Genomic DNA, 19,164 nt, shown 5'->3' on the forward strand with positions numbered 1-19,164 from the left:
TATTTATTGTCATGTTTAAATTGGCACTTGCTGAGTTCATCTGGGATTTCCTACCACTAAAGAGAAAAATGAATCAGTGAAGAAAAAGAAAAAAGTAGAATGTGAAGCACTGATTTCCATATAGTATAAGCTGTTAATTACTACTGTCTATTTACCATGTTCTCTCGGACGCCACTGCTTACATCTTACATGGTTTTCATTAACTTGAAAAGGGCTCTCAAGGCTCTGATGTGTTTTAAATGTAGGCAAGAAAATGATAAAAGCGGAAGCTTACACAGGTCAGATGAACCGGAAGGCCTGTTTACTAATAAACGCTTTACACTGTGTTTGCACGCAGATGTGCTCGGCGCATGCGTGCTGCAGCTCAGGCCAAGTCAGAAACAACCTGCAGGAGCTGGCTCTCTCCCCACCCGTCATAATCCTGAGAGCCATTTAGGCCTGTAGAGATACTTATGGCCCCTCCAATGACTCCACAAACACTTAAGTTCTGAAGACTGACTCCCAGACAGGAAGAGGGAAACAGGCTGTCTTTCCAATTTCGCTACCTGTGGAATTTTAGGCACACAACCACCTCTGAGCTCAGTTCCACCTTATGGGGTTACCACTGTGAATAAGAAATGCTGGCGAATACTCGGTCTACCCTGAGTGTTTTGAAGTATTTAAACTGTATCTTGGGTAAGCATTCCGCCCCACTGCAGCGATTTGGGAGGTTCCACACGGGGGCTGCACCCTGCTAGCTTTACTCAGAGGGAGCGCGGGGGCTTCGGCGACACGGACTGAAGTGAGGGCGCGGGCATGCGCGGCCCACCCCACCAGCAGGGACTTTCCCCACAGGGAGGTCACCACGTATGACCTGCACATAGTAATAACATGGACTGGTAACTTGGAAAACAAACGTGTCACCAGTACTTTCTGAAAGGTATAATATCTGACACTTTATAAAGTAGCATTTCTGTACTACCAAAACTGCTTTCTACTTACTTGTATGTGAAAGTGAGCTGTTAGTGCTCCTGCTGTTACACAGTATTCAAAAGGACACTGTTAACTGCACAATGAAAAAAATTAAAAGTGTATCATTCCATGAACATACCCTCCAAAATTAAGTCAATCAACTTTTGAGTATGTAGTCAAGGGCAGAAAAAAGTAATGCTAATTTAGAATGCACTGCAAGAAACAAAATCACACTGACCTGACCAAAAACATGATTATATGCAAAGATAGATGTCAGGCTACTGATGTCAATGACTACAGTCTCTGTAGACAAAAAACACCTTAACCTATTGGCACCTTACTTGTCCACATGAGACTATATTTTATCCTGTCTTTTGATGGTCACACACCAGACACAGAAATATATATAGCTACTTCTGCATTAATTAAAGATATATGACATTTTACAGACAACAAATTCTATTGCCAACCAATCATTTTAATGTATGTCACCACAGGCCTCAAAGGAGAGCAAAAAAGCAAATAAATACCAATGGATCAGGACATTCTTTCACCGCTACAGCACTGTTCAGAAGGCCTGCACTGTTTGTGGACGGCTACTGTGCGGCATCTTATACACTTCCCTGCTTGCTTTACCTACCTTGCCTGCACTCAGCTCTACCGACATGGATGCAGGGGACACATCTGCTGGCCTCTTCTGTGCTTCTGGCGTGGGACACCGTTTCCCTTCCACAGACACCTTGGCATCGGCAGCCTCGTGTTCACTCTTACTTTGTCTTTTCGCTCCTGTGGCTTCCTGGGCCCTGTCTGCCAAGGGCTCTTTGTCTTCCATCTTGGTCTGTTTGCTGTCTCTCTTCTCCAGTCCGTCCTTTGCGCTGGGTTGACTCTCAGTGATGTCATGTTCTTCCACGTCCTGTGTCTTTCCAGCTTTGCGCTCTTGCTCCTCTCTCCTCAGCTTTTCTTTCTGTTCCTTCTGCTGCCTTTCCCAAAGTTCCTTCTCCTGCTTATTTTTCTCCAGGGTGGTTTCTTCATGAATACGAGCCTTTTCTTCATCTGTTAACATGGTAGTTGGAGAGGGAAACACTGGCTTGGTGGACCGATCAGGAAGAACTTTTCCACTCTGATCTGTATTTTCAGATTTTACTCTATGGTCTTCAGGCAACTTAACTGCTGGTTTTTTTGTACGATCAACCTAGAGAAATACAAACAGAACAAAATGTGCTTTGAGTCTTGTTTTTGAGGCAAGGTCCTGTATATAGGCCAAGCTGGCCTCAAACCTGCAATCCTCCTGCCTCAGCAAGATTTAAGTGTATTACTTCAGTTTGCAATGAAGAGTTACTATGTCTCAATGCTCACCCACAACTACAGAACTGAGCCCTGCCAGAGGAGTGTGCACCTCCACTCCTACAAACCTACCCACACACAGCTCCCCATCTCCACATAAGTACCCCGTAATACCTCACATCCAACATGGCCAAAATGAATGTGTGCTGCTACAAACATGGAGCTTTGCGTCACTATCCACGCAGCTCTATAAACCTAACAGTTGTAGGCCATGTTCTCATCACAGCTTTCTCATGCATGGTGAAATTCCTTTCAGCTTCACCTCCACCTCTTAGACTGCCCAGAAGCCTGTGCCTAACGTCATTCTCTCTTCCAGAACTCGAGCAAAGGCTCGCACTGCCTGCTCCCGTTTCTGTCCCGTCATGTCACATGTGCCCAGCATGTATGTGAAAGTTAAAGGACCATTTTGCAGAGTTGGTTCTTTCTCCCACCTCTGTGGAACCCTTTCTAGGAATCAAGTTCAAGTCAGCAGGTTCATCTGTCAAGAGCCTTTCCCTGCCCAGCCATACACCCACCCAAACAATCATTTTCAAACAAATCTGACCATGTTTCTCTTTTGTTAAAAATCCTATTTTGAATTGCCACTTATTGTACATTATACGTGTAGGGAACATGCATCACTTAGGTAATACACCTACACACAAAATGAGTGAGTGGATCAAAACACACCTTGCCGAAGCTTGCCCACTTTCCATTCTTTGATACTTGAACATTCTTAGTATTTTGTGTATGCACGCTGCACGTGAGCATGAACGCAGAGTCAAGTGTGGTGGTCAAAAGACAACTATTGGAAGTTGGGGCTCTTGTGTCTAAGTGCCTGTACCCACTACACCAACTCCCAGCCCTATTCTATTGTTTAAAAGACATTATTAATTTTATTTATTTGGTGGTAGGGAGGTCAGAAGACAACTTTCAGGAGTTGCTTCTCTCTTTCTACCATATGGGTCCTAGGTTTCAAACTCAAGTCCTCTTTAGCTACTAAGCCATCTTACTTTTTGAGACATGTTCTTTCATTAAGTCTATAGCTCACTCATCAGGGTAGATTGTCTGGCTAGCAAGTCCCTTCCTCTGGCCTCTCCAGGACTGGGATTACAGGTGTGTGATGCTGCAGGTGGCTTTCATGTGGCTTTTTACCGACTCACCTGGCTCCCTGGCCCCACATCTGATTAAGAGAGCTGCCATACCCCTAGAACGTGAGTCCTAAGAGCACTTCAGCTCCTCTAGCATCCTTCTTCAGGAGATTCTCATTAGCTACCTTTCTCAATCCCTGAGCGGGCTGAATTCTAACCATTTCTATTTAACAGCATACTAACGTACAATATTGTAGGGAGTAACCCTAACATTTCTTGAAAATACAGTGTGCTGAAACAGCAAGGAGAACTTAACATCTGCCAGTAATGACCTACACAGCATGCCTATAAAATGAATTTTATGTTCCCAATAATACAAAGTTAGTAAAGAAAAATAAATCCCAATTTATTTTCATTTTTATTTTTGCCCTTTCACATTTTCTTTTTTATTATTATCATTTATTACAATTTGTTCAATTTGTATCCTGGCTGTGTCCCCCTACCTAGTCTCCTCCCTACCCCACACTTCCCTCTATGCCCCTCCCCTAGTCCACTGATTGGGAGGTCCTCCTCCCCTGATGCTAGCCTATCAGGTCTCATCAGGACTGGCTGTATTATCTTCTTCTGTGGCCTGGGAAAGTGATCAAAGAGCCTACCACTTAGTTCACGATAGAGAAAGCCCCTGCTCCCCTTTTTAGAGACTCCACTTGGAGACTGAGTCTATGGGCTACATCTGAGCCGGAGTTTTAGGTCCTTTCCATGCATGGTCCTTGGTTGGGGTATCGGGTGTCTACAGGGGCCCCAGGGCTCAGTGTTTTGGGCTGCACTGATCGCCTTTTGGAGCTCCTATCCCCTCCAGGTCTTTCTATCACCCCCTTCTTTCAAAAAACAAATAAATCCCTCAAATAAACATAATCCCCCACCTTTCTGTACAATTGAGAATGAAGTAGGAAGAACCACTGTGGAGATGAAGCCAATAGTGGAGAAAAAACCAAAACCAAAGCTATCTATCTATCCCTATCTGGTGGTTCACCTACCCTTCCCCAGTCTGAAAAGCACTACACTTTACTATCTTCAAATTATAATTCCTTCTTCAGTTCTTTGTACCTATAGGACAAAGTTCAAATCAGATCCAAGTCTCTTTTGCTGTCTGTCTTTCTAGTCTCATGGTGTTGTCATGGTGCTCTCTTCAACACAGACCCTCACCTATCCAGGTCTCTGGCCTTCTGGCCCCCAGTCATTCAGTTTTCCACTTGTCTTTGTATCTGCACATCCCACTGAGCTCTTAAGAGCCCAGAAAGCTGATGCTTCTCCATAAATAAATAAACGCATGCCCTCGGTTTCCTGCTCTGCTCTCTGGCTGCTAGAACAATGTCGCACTATTTTGCGACTGGGCTCTACACAGGTGTCTCGTGGCTCCACAGGGAATCCACCACCTTAATTTCATATTAAAATTTCCTCAAATGTTTCTCAGATTTCTGAGTGCAAAGGACCTCAAAATATATTGGAAAAATTATACATTTCTCAGTTATATTGGTATACAAAAGATTTAGAATTCAGTTTATGTCAATTCAGTTTATGTTAACTTAAAGACATACAATATTATACCTAATAATATACCTTCTGTTTATAATTTCTTACATTTAGATTTTAAGGAAACTTACTTCTTAAGAATTTATCTGTGGTGGTACATGCCTTTAATCTCAGCACTTGGGAGGCAGAGGCAGACAGATCACTCTAAGTTTGAGGCCAGCCTGGTCTAAAGTGAGTTCAAGACAGCCAAGGCTACACAGAGAAACCCTATCTCAAACAAAACAAAACGAAACAAAAAAGAGTCAATCTGAAATTCAGATAACCTTAAAAAATGAAGACACTGACTTTCAACAGGTCTAAAGAAATCCACATCATCTACCTCAAATGTTAAGTATTGCATGAGGAAAAACAAATACTACACATTCATATTGAGTAAGACACAGGTAAGTTTTATTATTTCTTTAGTCAAAGAGAACCTAACAAAAAACTCTAAATTTTCATTTGAATATATTCGATATTGTTTGCTACTGTTAACATTTCAAACTCCAATGAAAGGGAACTAAAATGTTGCTTTAAAACCAGAATACGGACACTTCCCATCTCTCATGTGCAAAAGCAGGCAAATCACTCTCCACAGTGAAGGGCCCACCCTCCACAGTGACAGACTCACCCTCCATAGTGACAGGCTCCACACTGAATGCTCTGTTTGTAAAAGTCTGTCCCTGCCTGCCCTGAGCACGTAAAAACTTTTCTTATCATTGCTCTGACACTAAGGCATCCGCAAGCATCAGAAGTAATGAGAGGACGTAAACTCTTGAGTGGTGTGTGGGTGATATGGAGAGGCTGAACATTTGCTAGCTGTGTCCTCCTCATGGAGTCCTGGAAGTAAGCTGCAGCAGACACCTGAGGGCAGCTGTGCCAGTCAAACCACAGCACAGGGTCACCAGCTGTGTCCTCCCGGCTACTTCGGGACACAGCTGTTGCTATAGATTGTGGGAAACAGCCCACAATCTATAGCAGCTAGCTTTGAAATCTTCTAAGTGATATAATACAGCCATGGCAACGGGGATGAATTATTATAAAAGCTTTTTGTAAAACTAAAGGTGCCAAGGCGTACAGACCCTTCTGAAGTTTCCTAAGGTGTCAGAGGCAATACATATTACGTATACACATGAGTATTATGTGTCAGTGTGATATTAAAACAAAAGAATAAAGTTAGTAACAAGACAAAAAACAAGACAATACCTGTGGAACAGTCTTTGTAGCAGGCACTGGCTGAATTATGGGTGAAGCTTCGGCTTTGGGAGCAGCACTAGGTCCAGCTAGAGCTGAAAGGTTCAGTGGTCTCGGTCTTTCATCTTGACTAGTTATCAACTGTGTATTTACATCTACTTCTAGAGGTGGAGGCAGCATCTGGGCAGGAAGTTTGGAAGGAACTGGTTCTTCCAGTGAGGGATAAGTAAAATCCACTAAAATCCCCAAAAGAACAATACATTTTTTTAAGAACAGCAAACTCCACACACAGTATTTATGTGTTATGCATATTATACAAGATAGCTAAATGGGAATGAAATGGCAATCACTACAGACTTAAAAGAAAACAAGAACTCCTGGTCTATACTGTTTTGCCTAAAAACAAACTAGCATTTACTAGGCCAAAGGCATATACAAGCAAGGTTTCTCTGAACTTATCAGTGTTTTATTACTGAAGCAATTTTAAGCAAATTTTCACATACATACATGAGACAGACACCTCTTCAGTTCTGCTCCGAGGGGGTGGGGTGACCTTAGCATTTGTTGTATACTGTGGATAGCAAAGGAGCCAATTTTCATAGCCGCCCTCCAAAACCAAAGGCTCATGGCGCAAGACAGTTTTAGTTTCCCACTACAAAGTAAGAACAGAATATTTTTAAGATGGTAGCAGTTTCTTGACAGCAAAAACCACAAACCACAACTAACCCAAATGTAGAACTGTTCCCTGTCAAGCAAAATGAAAACAAAGATTAAATTAGAAATCCACCATTAAATGAAGTATTGGATATAAACTGATAAAAATTTAAGAACCAAGAAACAATCTATGATTAGAAGGAACCTTATAATACAAGACCAAACCTACATAAACCTGGAGATATCAAGTTAACATCCCAAAAGGTTATTCCTAGTCTCCCACATATATACACACCTTTCAAAAACTATTTTTATAAAATAATAAACCTTTTTTGTTTGGTTGGTTGTTTGGTTGGTTGTTTTTTTAAGACAGGGTTTCTCTGTGTAACAGCCCTGGCTGTTCTGGAATTGACTTTGTAGACCAGGCTGGCCTCAAACTCAGAGATCCCTCTGCCTCCAGAGTACTGGGATTAAAGGTGTGTGCTACCACACCCAGCCCCAAATAATGAAACTCTTAATTTGCTTTTTCTTTTACATGGATCTCATTAACAGTTGTATCATTTAAAATGATTACTACTCTGTGTGTGCATGCGTGTGTATACACATAACTCAAAATTTAATCAATCATTTAAACAACTCTGATCACTGCCCCTCACCATGCTATAATAAACACCAAAGATAAACACACATGCCATCACCCAAAAATGGAATTTCCAAAAATGGAATAGTTGAACCCAGGTTCAACAATATCTTATGACTTTCAATATTAAATATCCACCTCCAAGATAACTGAATATAACTTTCCTGGGGGTACAGTTGGTTTAAAAGTTTAACAGAGACACTCAAAACAACCAGTCTCCATTATTTTCCAACAATAGACAAAACTGCAGCTACAGAAGCGAGGAGAGCTGCCAACCTTGAAAAGTGCATCTTTCAGACTCCGCAGCGTGGTCCCCAGCAGTAGATCTTTTGCAGAACTAAACCAGTCGAGAAGTACCACATAGTCCACACTCCCCCTCTTTTTCCACGTGTCTTTAGAATCATCGGAGAGGTTTGCTTCAATCCAACTAGCAGTTACTCTGAAAGAATGAGCACTTGTAGTGAGGCAAAGTTGAGAAATGATCCTTGTCCACTCTGAGCCACACCAGGACAAACTTCCTCAAGTTAGGTTCCACATTAAGATAATAACGAGCCCAAGATATTTTACTGCACCCCAGTACTGCATGTTACTGCTTTTGGTAATTATTAGAAAGGGAAGGAAAGAAACTTAATTCTAACCCCCTTACGGGGGGGGGGGGGAAGTGGGGGGAGGGGCAGCAAAACTGAAAGCAGGAAATTACCCGAATACCTTTCTCAGCCAAATCTAAACTAGAAAACCATCTCAGATACATTCCTGGTGTTTAAGGTCACTTCTCTGTACACATGAAAAAACTAAACAGCAAGATTTAATTTAACCAGCAAGCACAGTGTGCCAGATACTGTTCTATACGCTTCAGATCTCACTCCCCACAGCAGTATAATCAGGAGACATGACCGTCTATCTGATAGCTGAGGAAATATACCACATAGAGCTCCTGCAACCTGTCTGAGGTAGCAGCTCAGGCCCATGCTTAGGTCTTCTCAGTAGCATGTTCTCAACTACACAGGAGACACAGCTAATCTTTTGCTCCTGTGGTAGCTCCTGTCCTTAACACAGCCTGCTACACAGACCCCAGTCCTGTTACTTCATCCTTCTCTTCTCCACCTGCTTGATCCCTTTGCTCATTCATACAGCCACTGGCTTTCAGTTCTTGATTCTATTCAAGGATGCTCCTGCTAACGGCCTCTATTCTTACTGCTTCTCCGTCTGCTCCCCACCCTGGCCTCAGAAGATGCACCTCCCATCTCCCCTACGTATTCACACTTGCTAAGAACTTTTCTGTGAGTCTTTCTTGAACTAAATTTTAGGGTCTACTCCTAGACAGAAAGACAGACCTTCAAACTGACATATGGACAGAGAAACAGACAGACAGATGGATGGATGGACAGACACACACACATACATACACACGCAAAGATATAGCCACCTACCCACCACACCTCACTAACACAAGGAATACTATATATTTTAATTTTTATTGTTTTTCTTGCCTATCTTATCTGCCTTTAAAAAAAAAAGTTCACAAAGGACTTTTATCTGTTCACTGGTTTAGCCTCAGCACTTAAAACCACAGTAACCCAGCTACCTCTCAGTAAATAGTTGCTGAATGACAGAATGAATGAATAACACAAATTCTTTCCTTTGGTAAAAGATGCCACTGTTCTAGAAACCATTCAGCATTTAGTAGGCGTTTCAGTATTAACGGACAATACTGGCCAGCTGAGTGGGACTGACAAAACAAAAAGGCTCTGGACTAAAATAAAATTTCAAACTTACTAAGTAATAATGTTGGCTATTCTATCTACTGGGAAATGAGGAGGAGGAGCTAATATAAAATATCATCTTCTAACTGTCCTTACTGAGACAGGTCAAGATGCTCAAACTACAAAGAATGGAAACAAATGGAATGTAAGGCATTTATTTGCCTACGTTTTAGTATGCTAGTGAACACATGTTGAGAAATAAAAGAATCAAAAAGTATTTCCCAATTTAAGTTTCTTATATATTATCTTTGTAATTTTTCTACCCATTCTATAATTTATTTTTAAATGTAACAATAAAATTTAATTATACCAAATTAATTTTAGTAAATTCAAATGTTCCTGTATAAATGAGAAAAAAAAAAACACCACCATATCCAATATATAAAGGCCAAGTCTAAAAAGAAAACAGGTAAATTATATTGTAGTCATCCAAGGAAATGAACAGAGCAGTGAGAACGAACACACCACACTTACACACCCCAATGGAAATGACTATCAAAACATAGGATGAATGGAAGAACAGTCATTTACACACTAGGGAGGCCATATGGGAGGCCAACTGTGAGGAGCACAAATTCAAGGCAGCCTGTTAACAAGGCAAGATCCTGCCTCTTATTATCTAAACCCACAGTGACCTACCCTGGACTGATAGCTTCTTCAGGAACACTGAGAGAATCTATGATACAGGAATGCTGATAATCCTGTATTTTTCGAGCATCCATGATGATCAAGCTGATGCTTTTATCCATCATCATTGTATATAGTTCCTTTGCTGTGATCGCTCCTTGGAATTGAGAGACACAGCAGTAAACAACAAGAAACGGGCAGCTATATGTGCTGGCATATTAGCAAACACGGAAGAGCAAAGTGTACTTGCCATCCCACAGTATCATTTTTTACCATTTACATGAAAACTACATAATTCATGTTAACATTTACTAAGAGACAAGTGCCATGTCTTGTTTATACACAGGCTGTACATGCAGCTGTGTGTGTCTAGTTGTGCTCAGCTCTACGTTTGACTCCACTGTGCCTCCTCTTGCCCAAATGAAAACTTCATGTCAAGGTCACAATTGTATCTGGTGTTCCACTACCAGTCTCAAAGAAAGAAAATTAAATATGTCTTATTAAGACAGAAACATTTCACACACAAAATGCATGGTTAATAAAGTCAGAAGGGCTGGTGATGTCGCCCAGTTGGCAGAGTACTCATCCAGCACCCATGAGGCTCTGGGTTCAGTCCCCAGCAACTGCATGAGCTGGGCATGGTGGAGTACTTGCATTAAAGACCATCTCTTACTACATACAAATTCCAAGGCCAGTCTTGGGTAGGTAAGTTGCTAGCATAAACAAATGAGTCTCAAAGGGTTCTAATTTATCTTTTCTAATTCTTTTTCATATCTCCCTATTGAATATTTAGATTTTCAATTATTTATTTAATTGGATTGAGTGTGCAACTTGGCAAAAATAAACAAAGCTATGTTGCTATTTTTTGTCAGCTTTATCACCTGAAGTGAAAGATCATGGAACTTTAGATCCAGAAAGCTGTTTCTCCAGGTGTGAGAAACGTCTTAGCAACAGCTGCTAAAAGTACTTTCCTTCCTCTCAAAACATCAAGATCATTTAGATAATGAACAGACTAAGCAGGCTGAGAACAGCTACCAAAGGATAAGCATGATGAGCTACAAAAGAATGAGTGATGGAGACTAATCTTAGGATCACCAACAACAGCTTCTACAAAGGTACCTTACGCTACACTTAGTTTATTTTTAAAATTATTGTACAATATATGCTCAGTATATAATTGCTTTGGTGTTACATATAATTATGCTTAATTGAAATCATTTCTGAAAAAGAAAAAAACTCTCTAGTAGATGAAGTCAACTTCCTAAGTCTTGTTGGTAAGTCAAGTATTTGTCACCAGATTAATATCGACTGTGGATACATACAAATTACAGGCTGAGATTTTTCCCCCAGGGGTTAAGTGCACCTGCTAAATAATTAAGCCTTACAACCTAGAGTCACAAATAATAACAGCTAATAACCCTTAAGTTTATGATGGATTCTCAAAGTTCAATATGTTTAGCTGAAATTAACTATCAATATTGTCAACTTGACAGGATCTAAGATCACCTTGGAGACAAACTTCAGGCCTGTCTGAGGGGTTATCTCGTCTTGATTAGGTTAGCTGAGGTAACCACCTTAACTATGGGTGGCAAGGTTCCATGGGCTGAAGTCCTGTCTGGGTGAAAAGGAGAAACGCGCTGAGTGCTAGCATTCACCCTCTTCGCCTTCCTGACTGCAGGTGTTACATGCCCAGCTGCCTCAAGCTCCAGGGACCAAGACTTCCCCGCTGTGATAGACTGCAGCCATAAGCCAAATAAACCCTTCCTTCCTTTCTTCCTTCCTGCCTTAAGTTGCTTTTGTCAAGAATATTTTATCATAGCAACAGAAAAAGAAAATAATGCAACCCCACTTTACAGATGGGGAAACTGATGTAGAGTGTTAAGTATCATATTCAAGATATGGACAGCAGCTTCTGGGAGTCGATCTTCTCACACACAATGCTTTGCTTAACTATTGCGTCTAGAAAAGGAAACTGCACATTACCACATTTTATTACTCCAGGCTAAAATAAAGCATTAAATGTTCCCTTAATAAGTCAACACAGAACTTGAGAAGGTATTTTCAATACCCTTGAGAGTAGAGGAAAATACGAATTTAAAAGATCAGACAAAGTGCTGAGACTCTCACTGTTTCAAACTGGTTTATCCTAATTAAAAGAAACTTGAAAGGACATCTTTTCTCACCTACCTTTCTCTGCAGTTGCACCTTTTTCACTCTTCTCACCATTAATCTAGATCATAGAAGAAAAGAGTTTAAATTTCATAGGGAAAAAAAGGCTAAAACGTAATATTTCATTGCAATGGAAAACTAGAAAATGCAGTGTGCCAAGTAATGGCATTTATAAAAATATACATAGAAGGGATCTAGCTCAGCAGTAGAGCACTTGCATGCTTTTTCCAGTGCATCCAGTACTAGGTTCAACAATGGCAATACCCTCCACCCTAAGGAATTCAGACACATTCAATAATGGCTCTACGAGGCAGCAGCTAAAATAACCAGGAGCACTCTCAAATTTTCTTAAGCAAGTGCCAGACATAATTTAAAATTAGTACCGAATTAGAAAATACTTTTTACAATAAAAAAGCATTTCCAGCTCTTCTAGTCAGTATCTTTTACCATAAAATTAAAGGAAAATCAAGTACTATAACACACTACTTACACTTTACACCATCTAACCAAGCAACATGACATAAGCCTGTAAGATGCTAGCTCATTTTACAGATGGGAAAAGTGAGGACCCACGTGGACCTATGGATCAAAGTTAGTTACATGCTTGTAAGTAAACACTTGTACAAACTATGTTTACCACCTGGTTCCTACTATGATACCACATGAAACAGCATCATCTGCAAAGATTCTGATCATGAACAACTTGCACCTGCCCTGACACTAAAGGAAATAGAAGGAAAACCTGCAGGCTGTGGGGGAGAAAGTGTGATTTACTTTCTTTATTCAGTCAAGGGCATGGTATGAACATTCAGAGGAAGAGAATCTCAAAGAGAAACTGTTTTAGAGCCTTAGATATAACAACAAAAAGATAATTCATTGTTTTGCATCATGATTCAACAAACCAACTTGAAAACCAGTAACAGTTAGACAAGTAGGGAAGTCTGAACAGACTGAACACCAGGTGACACTAAGGAGCTACTAAGTTTGCAGGATGGAGTACAGGACTACAGTTATTTGAGATGTATAACTAAGTGTTTAGCAATAAACTAGCTGAGTAGAGTTGGCTTTCAAACACTCAAGCAAAAGAAAAAGTGTAGAAGACAAAGTATCACAAATGTTAAAATAGAAGTAACAGAGGGCTGGAGATGCAGCTCAGTTGGTCTTTCAGTTGCCTAGTACCCCATCAACTGGGCATGGTTATGCAGGCTAGCATCCTAGAACGTGGGAGGTTAAGACAAGAGGAGCAGGAATTCAAGATCAGCCTTGGCTACATAGTTGAGTCTGGGCTAGCCTGGGCTATAAGAGACCCTGTCTCAAATTAAAAAAGAGTGACTGACCACTTTGGAAAAGGCAACAAAATGAAAAACATTCCTTTCATACCACTCTTTAAAGTCCTGTTGTTTGCTCATGGCAGATGCCTGACCTGTTGACACACACCTCCCTACATTAGTGGTTTTGCCTCACACTGTGAATCCCAACAACAGAAGATCAGATTGCTTCACCTTTTCAGAGTGCCCAGCCCAGTGAAAGGTCTTCCAAATGACAACAGTAATCCATTCACAAGTGACAGAGGAACACTACCAATGACTAAGGAATACACAAGAGATCAGAGGAAGCAAAACACAAAGTGTCCAAGAATTTCAACAATTCAAAAGAAATCTCCATTTTAGGAAGAGTAATTTCTGAGCAAGTAAAGGAAGGGGCACAGTGACAACTGGCAGAGACTGAGTCACTGTGGCTTTTGATGAGGAGATCTTGTTTATGCGCTAAGAACACTAAATGAAATGCAGAGAGGGACAGATACACAAAGGGACCACAGGAATAGAAGAAATGAGTGGATGAAAGTGAACAAAACTCCAGAAACAAAAACTGTTTGGGACCAAATAAAGCAGCAAACCAAGTCCTTCCTTCTCTCTCTCTCTCTCTCTCATTTTATTTTTAGTTTTCAAGTCAGGGTTTCTCTGTGTGACCCCGGCTGTCTGGAACTCAGTCGAAGAAACTGAGAACCACCTGCCTCTTTTGGGATTACAGGTTTGCACCACCACGCCTGGGCCAAGTCCATCTCTTCATGTAGATTTCACTGTGAGGAAAACGAAACCTCCCATCATGTTTTAAGGCCTTCATTTGGCCAACCTGAGTCAAGGAGTGTTAGGTAAGATTTGCACAGGCCCAGAACTTAGATGGAAGGATCAGAATCAAATGCTTCCTCTCACCCCACCCTCACTCAGCTTACGGTAACTGCTAAAACCATATCCAAAGGCCAGAACAATGCAGCTGTGGAAGCTTACAGAAGACCTGGAACTAACTGCAGCTGGGATGTTTGATTCAAAATCTGACCAAGCACATAAAACATTATCACTGTTGCCTCAAAGAACTTTACAGTGGCACCTCAACTCCTCACAGGCAAGTAATGGGGCAAACAGGACCAGTATTTATACAATAAACTTCAAATACCCTTTGGGTTTTGCTTTTGGAATCCAATACACTTTCCAAAGAGCGTTTGGCCACTGCACCACTGTCCTCTCTTCCCATCTCCTGCCTTTTCTGTTGTTGCAGCTGCTCTTCCTCTCGTCTGTCCTTTTCTTCAAGTTTTTTCCGAACTTCAGCCTCTTCATATCTAGTTGAAAGAAGATTCTTATTAACATGACAGAGTATAGTTAAGGGAGCTCATGTTTCATATACTTAGCATCCTGCCTTGGGCATACTTTAGGTTTTTAACTCACCCCTTCCAACAAAATAGAATTCTGCTAGACTTGCCATACAAACCACACACATCAGCCCTCAGAGGCTGTCTGTATGCTTACTTTAAACTGCACAAAATCCTTGAAAGTAAATGTTATGTTCTCTTTATTAATGTTTTTCTTGCTTTTCACTTCAACCTTTTAATCACATCTGCTGCAATTTTCTTTTAAAACACAAACTCTTGATTCTCTCTGCAACAGAAATTGTCCCAATATCTCAACTATATTGATGATTTAGATAAAAATGTTTAAGCAAGTATTTAAGAAAGGTATTACCCCCACCAAGTAGAGTATTATTAGCAAAGTAAAAAAGTGATTGTCTTTAAAAAAAGAAAAATGACTTCACTCAAAGTTCTAATTTGCTAAAAGTTAAACAAGCTATGGTGACTACAATCTGCAGATATCGAACGTATTTGGAACTATTCCTTACAGAATTATTAAGCGGTATTGTTTGGAATGTATGCTATCTGTAACCTTGCTTGGCCTGTCATTAGCAATAACCGCAATACCTGCTGGTTCTGAATTTTAAGAGGATGGGGGTAGAAGAAGACAGAGACAGGGAGGGGGAGGAGGGGAAGGGAGAGAGAAGAAAACAGAATGGAGGGAAAAAAGAGTCATAAATAATTGGCTCAGGTTGGTTAGTAAAGATTGACTCAAAACTCTGACATGCATATACTGTCTGTCCTCCACAACTTACTGTATATGGAGGACACATGCCTCCATTCAGCAACAGCCCTGAACAGCCAGCAACAAGGAGCACGCAGGGGAAGGACTGGGAAGGGGAAGGACGTCTGTCAAGTTCTCTAATTTGATGGTTTCATTCCTAAGGTCAGGACTTTATGTGCTAGAATCCTAAGTATGGAAAGCCAGAGTTCTAGTCTCTTTGCATAAAGTTGTCCAAGTCTCTAGCAAACATGTAAACTAAGTAAAAATAGAGAAAACACTGAGAAACCAGGTAACTTTAAAAAACATTTCAGATGCTGGCTGCCTCAGGCAAGACAGTGTATAAAATCCAACACCCTGCAAGTTCACCACTATCCCCAAACAAAATACCCCAACACTCTTCAAAGGAATAAAACAAGAGGCTGAGCGTCCATAGACCACCATGTCCAAAGCTAATCAACACAGCAAGAAAACGAGACATCCAAAGATAAAGGGCCAAAAATGCAAACTGAGATAAGCCTCCATGACAAATTCAAACCATGCCGTCAGAGCAGCTAACTAGCTCTGTCCAAGGATGGAAATGGTTTGTAGTGACTAAACATAGAGGACACCTCTGCGAAGAAGCAGGTGCTATAAGCAGCCAAACAGAAATTCTGCAATGAAAATGTACTGAAAAACTCACCTGAAAACTGGAGGTGATGGGAACACCTAAAGAGCAATAACATTTTTTTCAATATAATATGAGAATGTTTCAAAAGGTAATGAACACAGCCTCACACGATAGAGTTCCTGAACAAAACAAAAGGCCTGTCACAGGTATAACCAGAGTGCCAATAAGAGAATGAAACAGGATAAAAAATATTTAAAGAAGTAATAGCCCAAACTCCCCAAATTTGATAACACACATAGATTTATAGATGCAGAGTCCAGTGAATCCCAATCAAGAAAAACACAAAGAAAACCAATAGTAGTAACATCACAGCCAGACTGCAACTGAAGAGAAGATCTCAAGCCAGCGAAAAGGACACATGACATACAGTCAATTAACAGCAGGACCAACTGGTATCAATTTCCACATCAGAATCAATGGAGGAAGGCAGGGCATGGGCTCACACACCTTTAATTGCAGCACTCCAGAGGAAAAGGCAGGCAGACCTCTGCGAATTTCAGGCCAGCCTGGCCTACATACAGTGTTCCAGGCTAGCCAGCACTACCAAGGAGAACAAAAGATAAAACAAATAAATAATACAACTATAAAACCCTGTCAACTCACAATCATGAGTCTTATGAAAATATTCTTTAAGAATAAAGACAAGGCCCAGCAAGATGAACCAGTTGACAGAGGAGTATGCCACCAAGCTTTGGTAACGGAATCTAACCCCTGATCTTCATGTAGTGGACAGAGAGAATCACTCCTGAGAGCCCCTCTGGCCACTCCACCACAAGCTGTGGCATAAGGACACATGCTCACACCAAAACAAGCAAACAATCAAATGAAAAACAGGAGTTAAAATAAAAGTATTTCTAGATAAGAAAAGCAAAGAACTTCTTCCTAACAGTGGACTCCCAGAAAAGCTAGTGAAATTCTCAAGAGCACAGGGAGTCAGGCAAAAATTTGTACCTTGAAGTAACAAAGAATACCAGAAACAGGAAGAAAAAGTAGGTAGAGAAAGGAGTATTTTTCCCCTCTTACTTTCTTTAAAGCACACATACTACACAATTAGACCTGAACAGAAGGAATATATCAATGAGACAGAGATTGTCAGGATGAATAAAAAGGATAATATAATTATATTGCATGAGCTAGAAGTAATGAAGGAAAAGATGCAAGGTGGATTGATCTCAAAGGACAGAGATTATTCCCAGATAAAAGACACATAAGGAATGTATAATAACCATAAATCTGTAAATGCGTAAAAACAGAACTTCAAAATATACAAAAGCTCAACAAAATACAGGGAGAAATAAAAAAAATATTTTAGAGATTTTTAATACTCTGTCATAACAGTTAAGAACCAAACTCTTCCAAAATAAACACCCATGAAACAAAAGCCCAAAACAAACCACCTCCAATAACAGAAAGTGCAGCTAAGCCAGACCTGGAAATGCAGGTCTTTAACCTCAGCTATTTGAGAGGCTGAGGCAGGAGAATGGAAAACTCAAGGCCAGCCTGGGCAACTCACGACCCTTTCTCTCTCTCTCTCTCTCTCTCTCTCTCTCTCTCTCTCTCTGTGTGTGTGTGTGTGTGTGTGTGTGTGTGTATGCGTGAGAAAGAGAGAAATAGAGAGAGAGAGAGAATCTCATGTTACAGCATTTGCCTAGCACAAGGCCCTCGGTTCAGCAAAGCATGGAGACCTAAATGACAGAGTACATGGTGTAAATAAGGTCCATGCCAACTCTAACACCAACCCCCTCACCTTCCCTACCCTATCACACTGTTGCTGAAATTGCATTCCATTATGAGGACATTATACTCTGTGAATTTTGTTTAGAAGGGGGGCCTTAGGAGGTGATCACAGTTAGAAACCAATGAAGTGAAATAAATCTTAAAAGCTTTATAAGAGGCCAGAAGAGACAAATAACACCTGTGTCTTCACTGTGTCTTCACTGTGTCTTGACTGCATTACATGCAGTCAAGGAGGCCCTTGCTTTAGGCTGCATCATGTTGTTTAACCTTCAACCTCAAATAAACCTCTTTAAATATAAAAAAGATAGCCTGTCTCAAGTATTTTGTTGTAGTAATGAAAAACAGACAAACCACACAGTCACTGCACTATTTTTTCAAGTACACACTGCACATTGGCCAAGGTAAGACTGTATGCAGAACCATACACAAAAACTGTTTAAGGACAGAGTATCTCAGATGTTCAAGCCTGGCCAGTGTGTCACTGTCAATTCCTGCTGTCTGTCTTCCTGCACACTTCCATGCTTCCCGTCATGACAATAATGGACTAACTGTAAGCCAGCCCCAATTAAATGTTTTCCTTTATAAAGATCACTGTGGTCACAGTGTCTTCACAGCACTAAGACACTAAGACTCTTAGCTACCGTGATCATGGACTGTAACCTGGAAGCCAAATGAGCCCTGTTCTCCCAAAGTTGCTTTTGGTCATTATGGTGGTCTGAAGAGGTATGACCCCAGACTCATGTGTCTGTATGCTTGCCCATTAGCAGGTATTGTACTATCAGCACGTGTGGCCGTATTGGAGGAGGTGTGGCCTTGTTAGAGGAAGTGTATCAACAGGAAGGTTGGCTTTGGGGTCATATATGCTCAAGCTATTCCCTGTGATGCAGCTCTCTCAGCTCCTCCAGCACCGTGTCTGCCTCCATGCTGCCATACCTCCCGTCATGATAATAATGGACTAAACCTTGAAACTGTCAGCCAGCCCCAATTAAATGTTTTCTTTTATAAGGAAAAAAAAGGGGGGGGGGGAGCAAGTATCTCTAGCTCTGATGACATTAAAATAAAAATCAGTAAGATACCCAGAAAAATCTTGTATTTGAAAATAAAACCACCATACTTCTAAACACTCATGGATGGGTCAAACTAAGAAAATAGTTAAAAATAAATGACATAGCTAGATTAGAAAAACAAATGTATTCTTAGATGTATAAAAATCAGTATGTTAGCTGACATACCAGCACCTAGGAAGCAAAGGGAGCGTGCTGTAGGTCCCAGGGAAACCTGATTTATATGGCAAATTCAAGGCCAGTCAGGGCTACCCAGCAAGACCACTGTCTTTAACGACAGCAAACACTTGTTCTCCCTGTTTCAT

The 19,164-nt window shown here is 40.8% G+C and overlaps 1 protein-coding gene across 1 annotated transcript in view; it reads right to left on the reverse strand.

Annotated features, from left to right (window-relative positions):
- Positions 1–19,164, reverse strand: part of Usp8 (ubiquitin specific peptidase 8) — a 55,795-nt gene that overhangs the window by 13,407 nt on the left and 23,224 nt on the right. The window contains exons 5-11 of the mRNA XM_021642832.2: positions 14,439–14,601; positions 12,003–12,045; positions 9,828–9,972; positions 7,702–7,864; positions 6,639–6,783; positions 6,144–6,367; positions 1,592–2,143 (exon numbers count right to left, since the gene is read on the reverse strand). Of these exons, the coding sequence (XP_021498507.1) occupies positions 1,592–2,143; positions 6,144–6,367; positions 6,639–6,783; positions 7,702–7,864; positions 9,828–9,972; positions 12,003–12,045; positions 14,439–14,601 (1,435 nt within the window). The remainder of the gene's footprint in view (positions 1–1,591; positions 2,144–6,143; positions 6,368–6,638; positions 6,784–7,701; positions 7,865–9,827; positions 9,973–12,002; positions 12,046–14,438; positions 14,602–19,164) is intronic.

Source organism: Meriones unguiculatus, chromosome 18, assembly GCF_030254825.1.
Source record: "Meriones unguiculatus strain TT.TT164.6M chromosome 18, Bangor_MerUng_6.1, whole genome shotgun sequence".
Taxonomy (NCBI): domain Eukaryota; kingdom Metazoa; phylum Chordata; class Mammalia; order Rodentia; family Muridae; genus Meriones; species Meriones unguiculatus.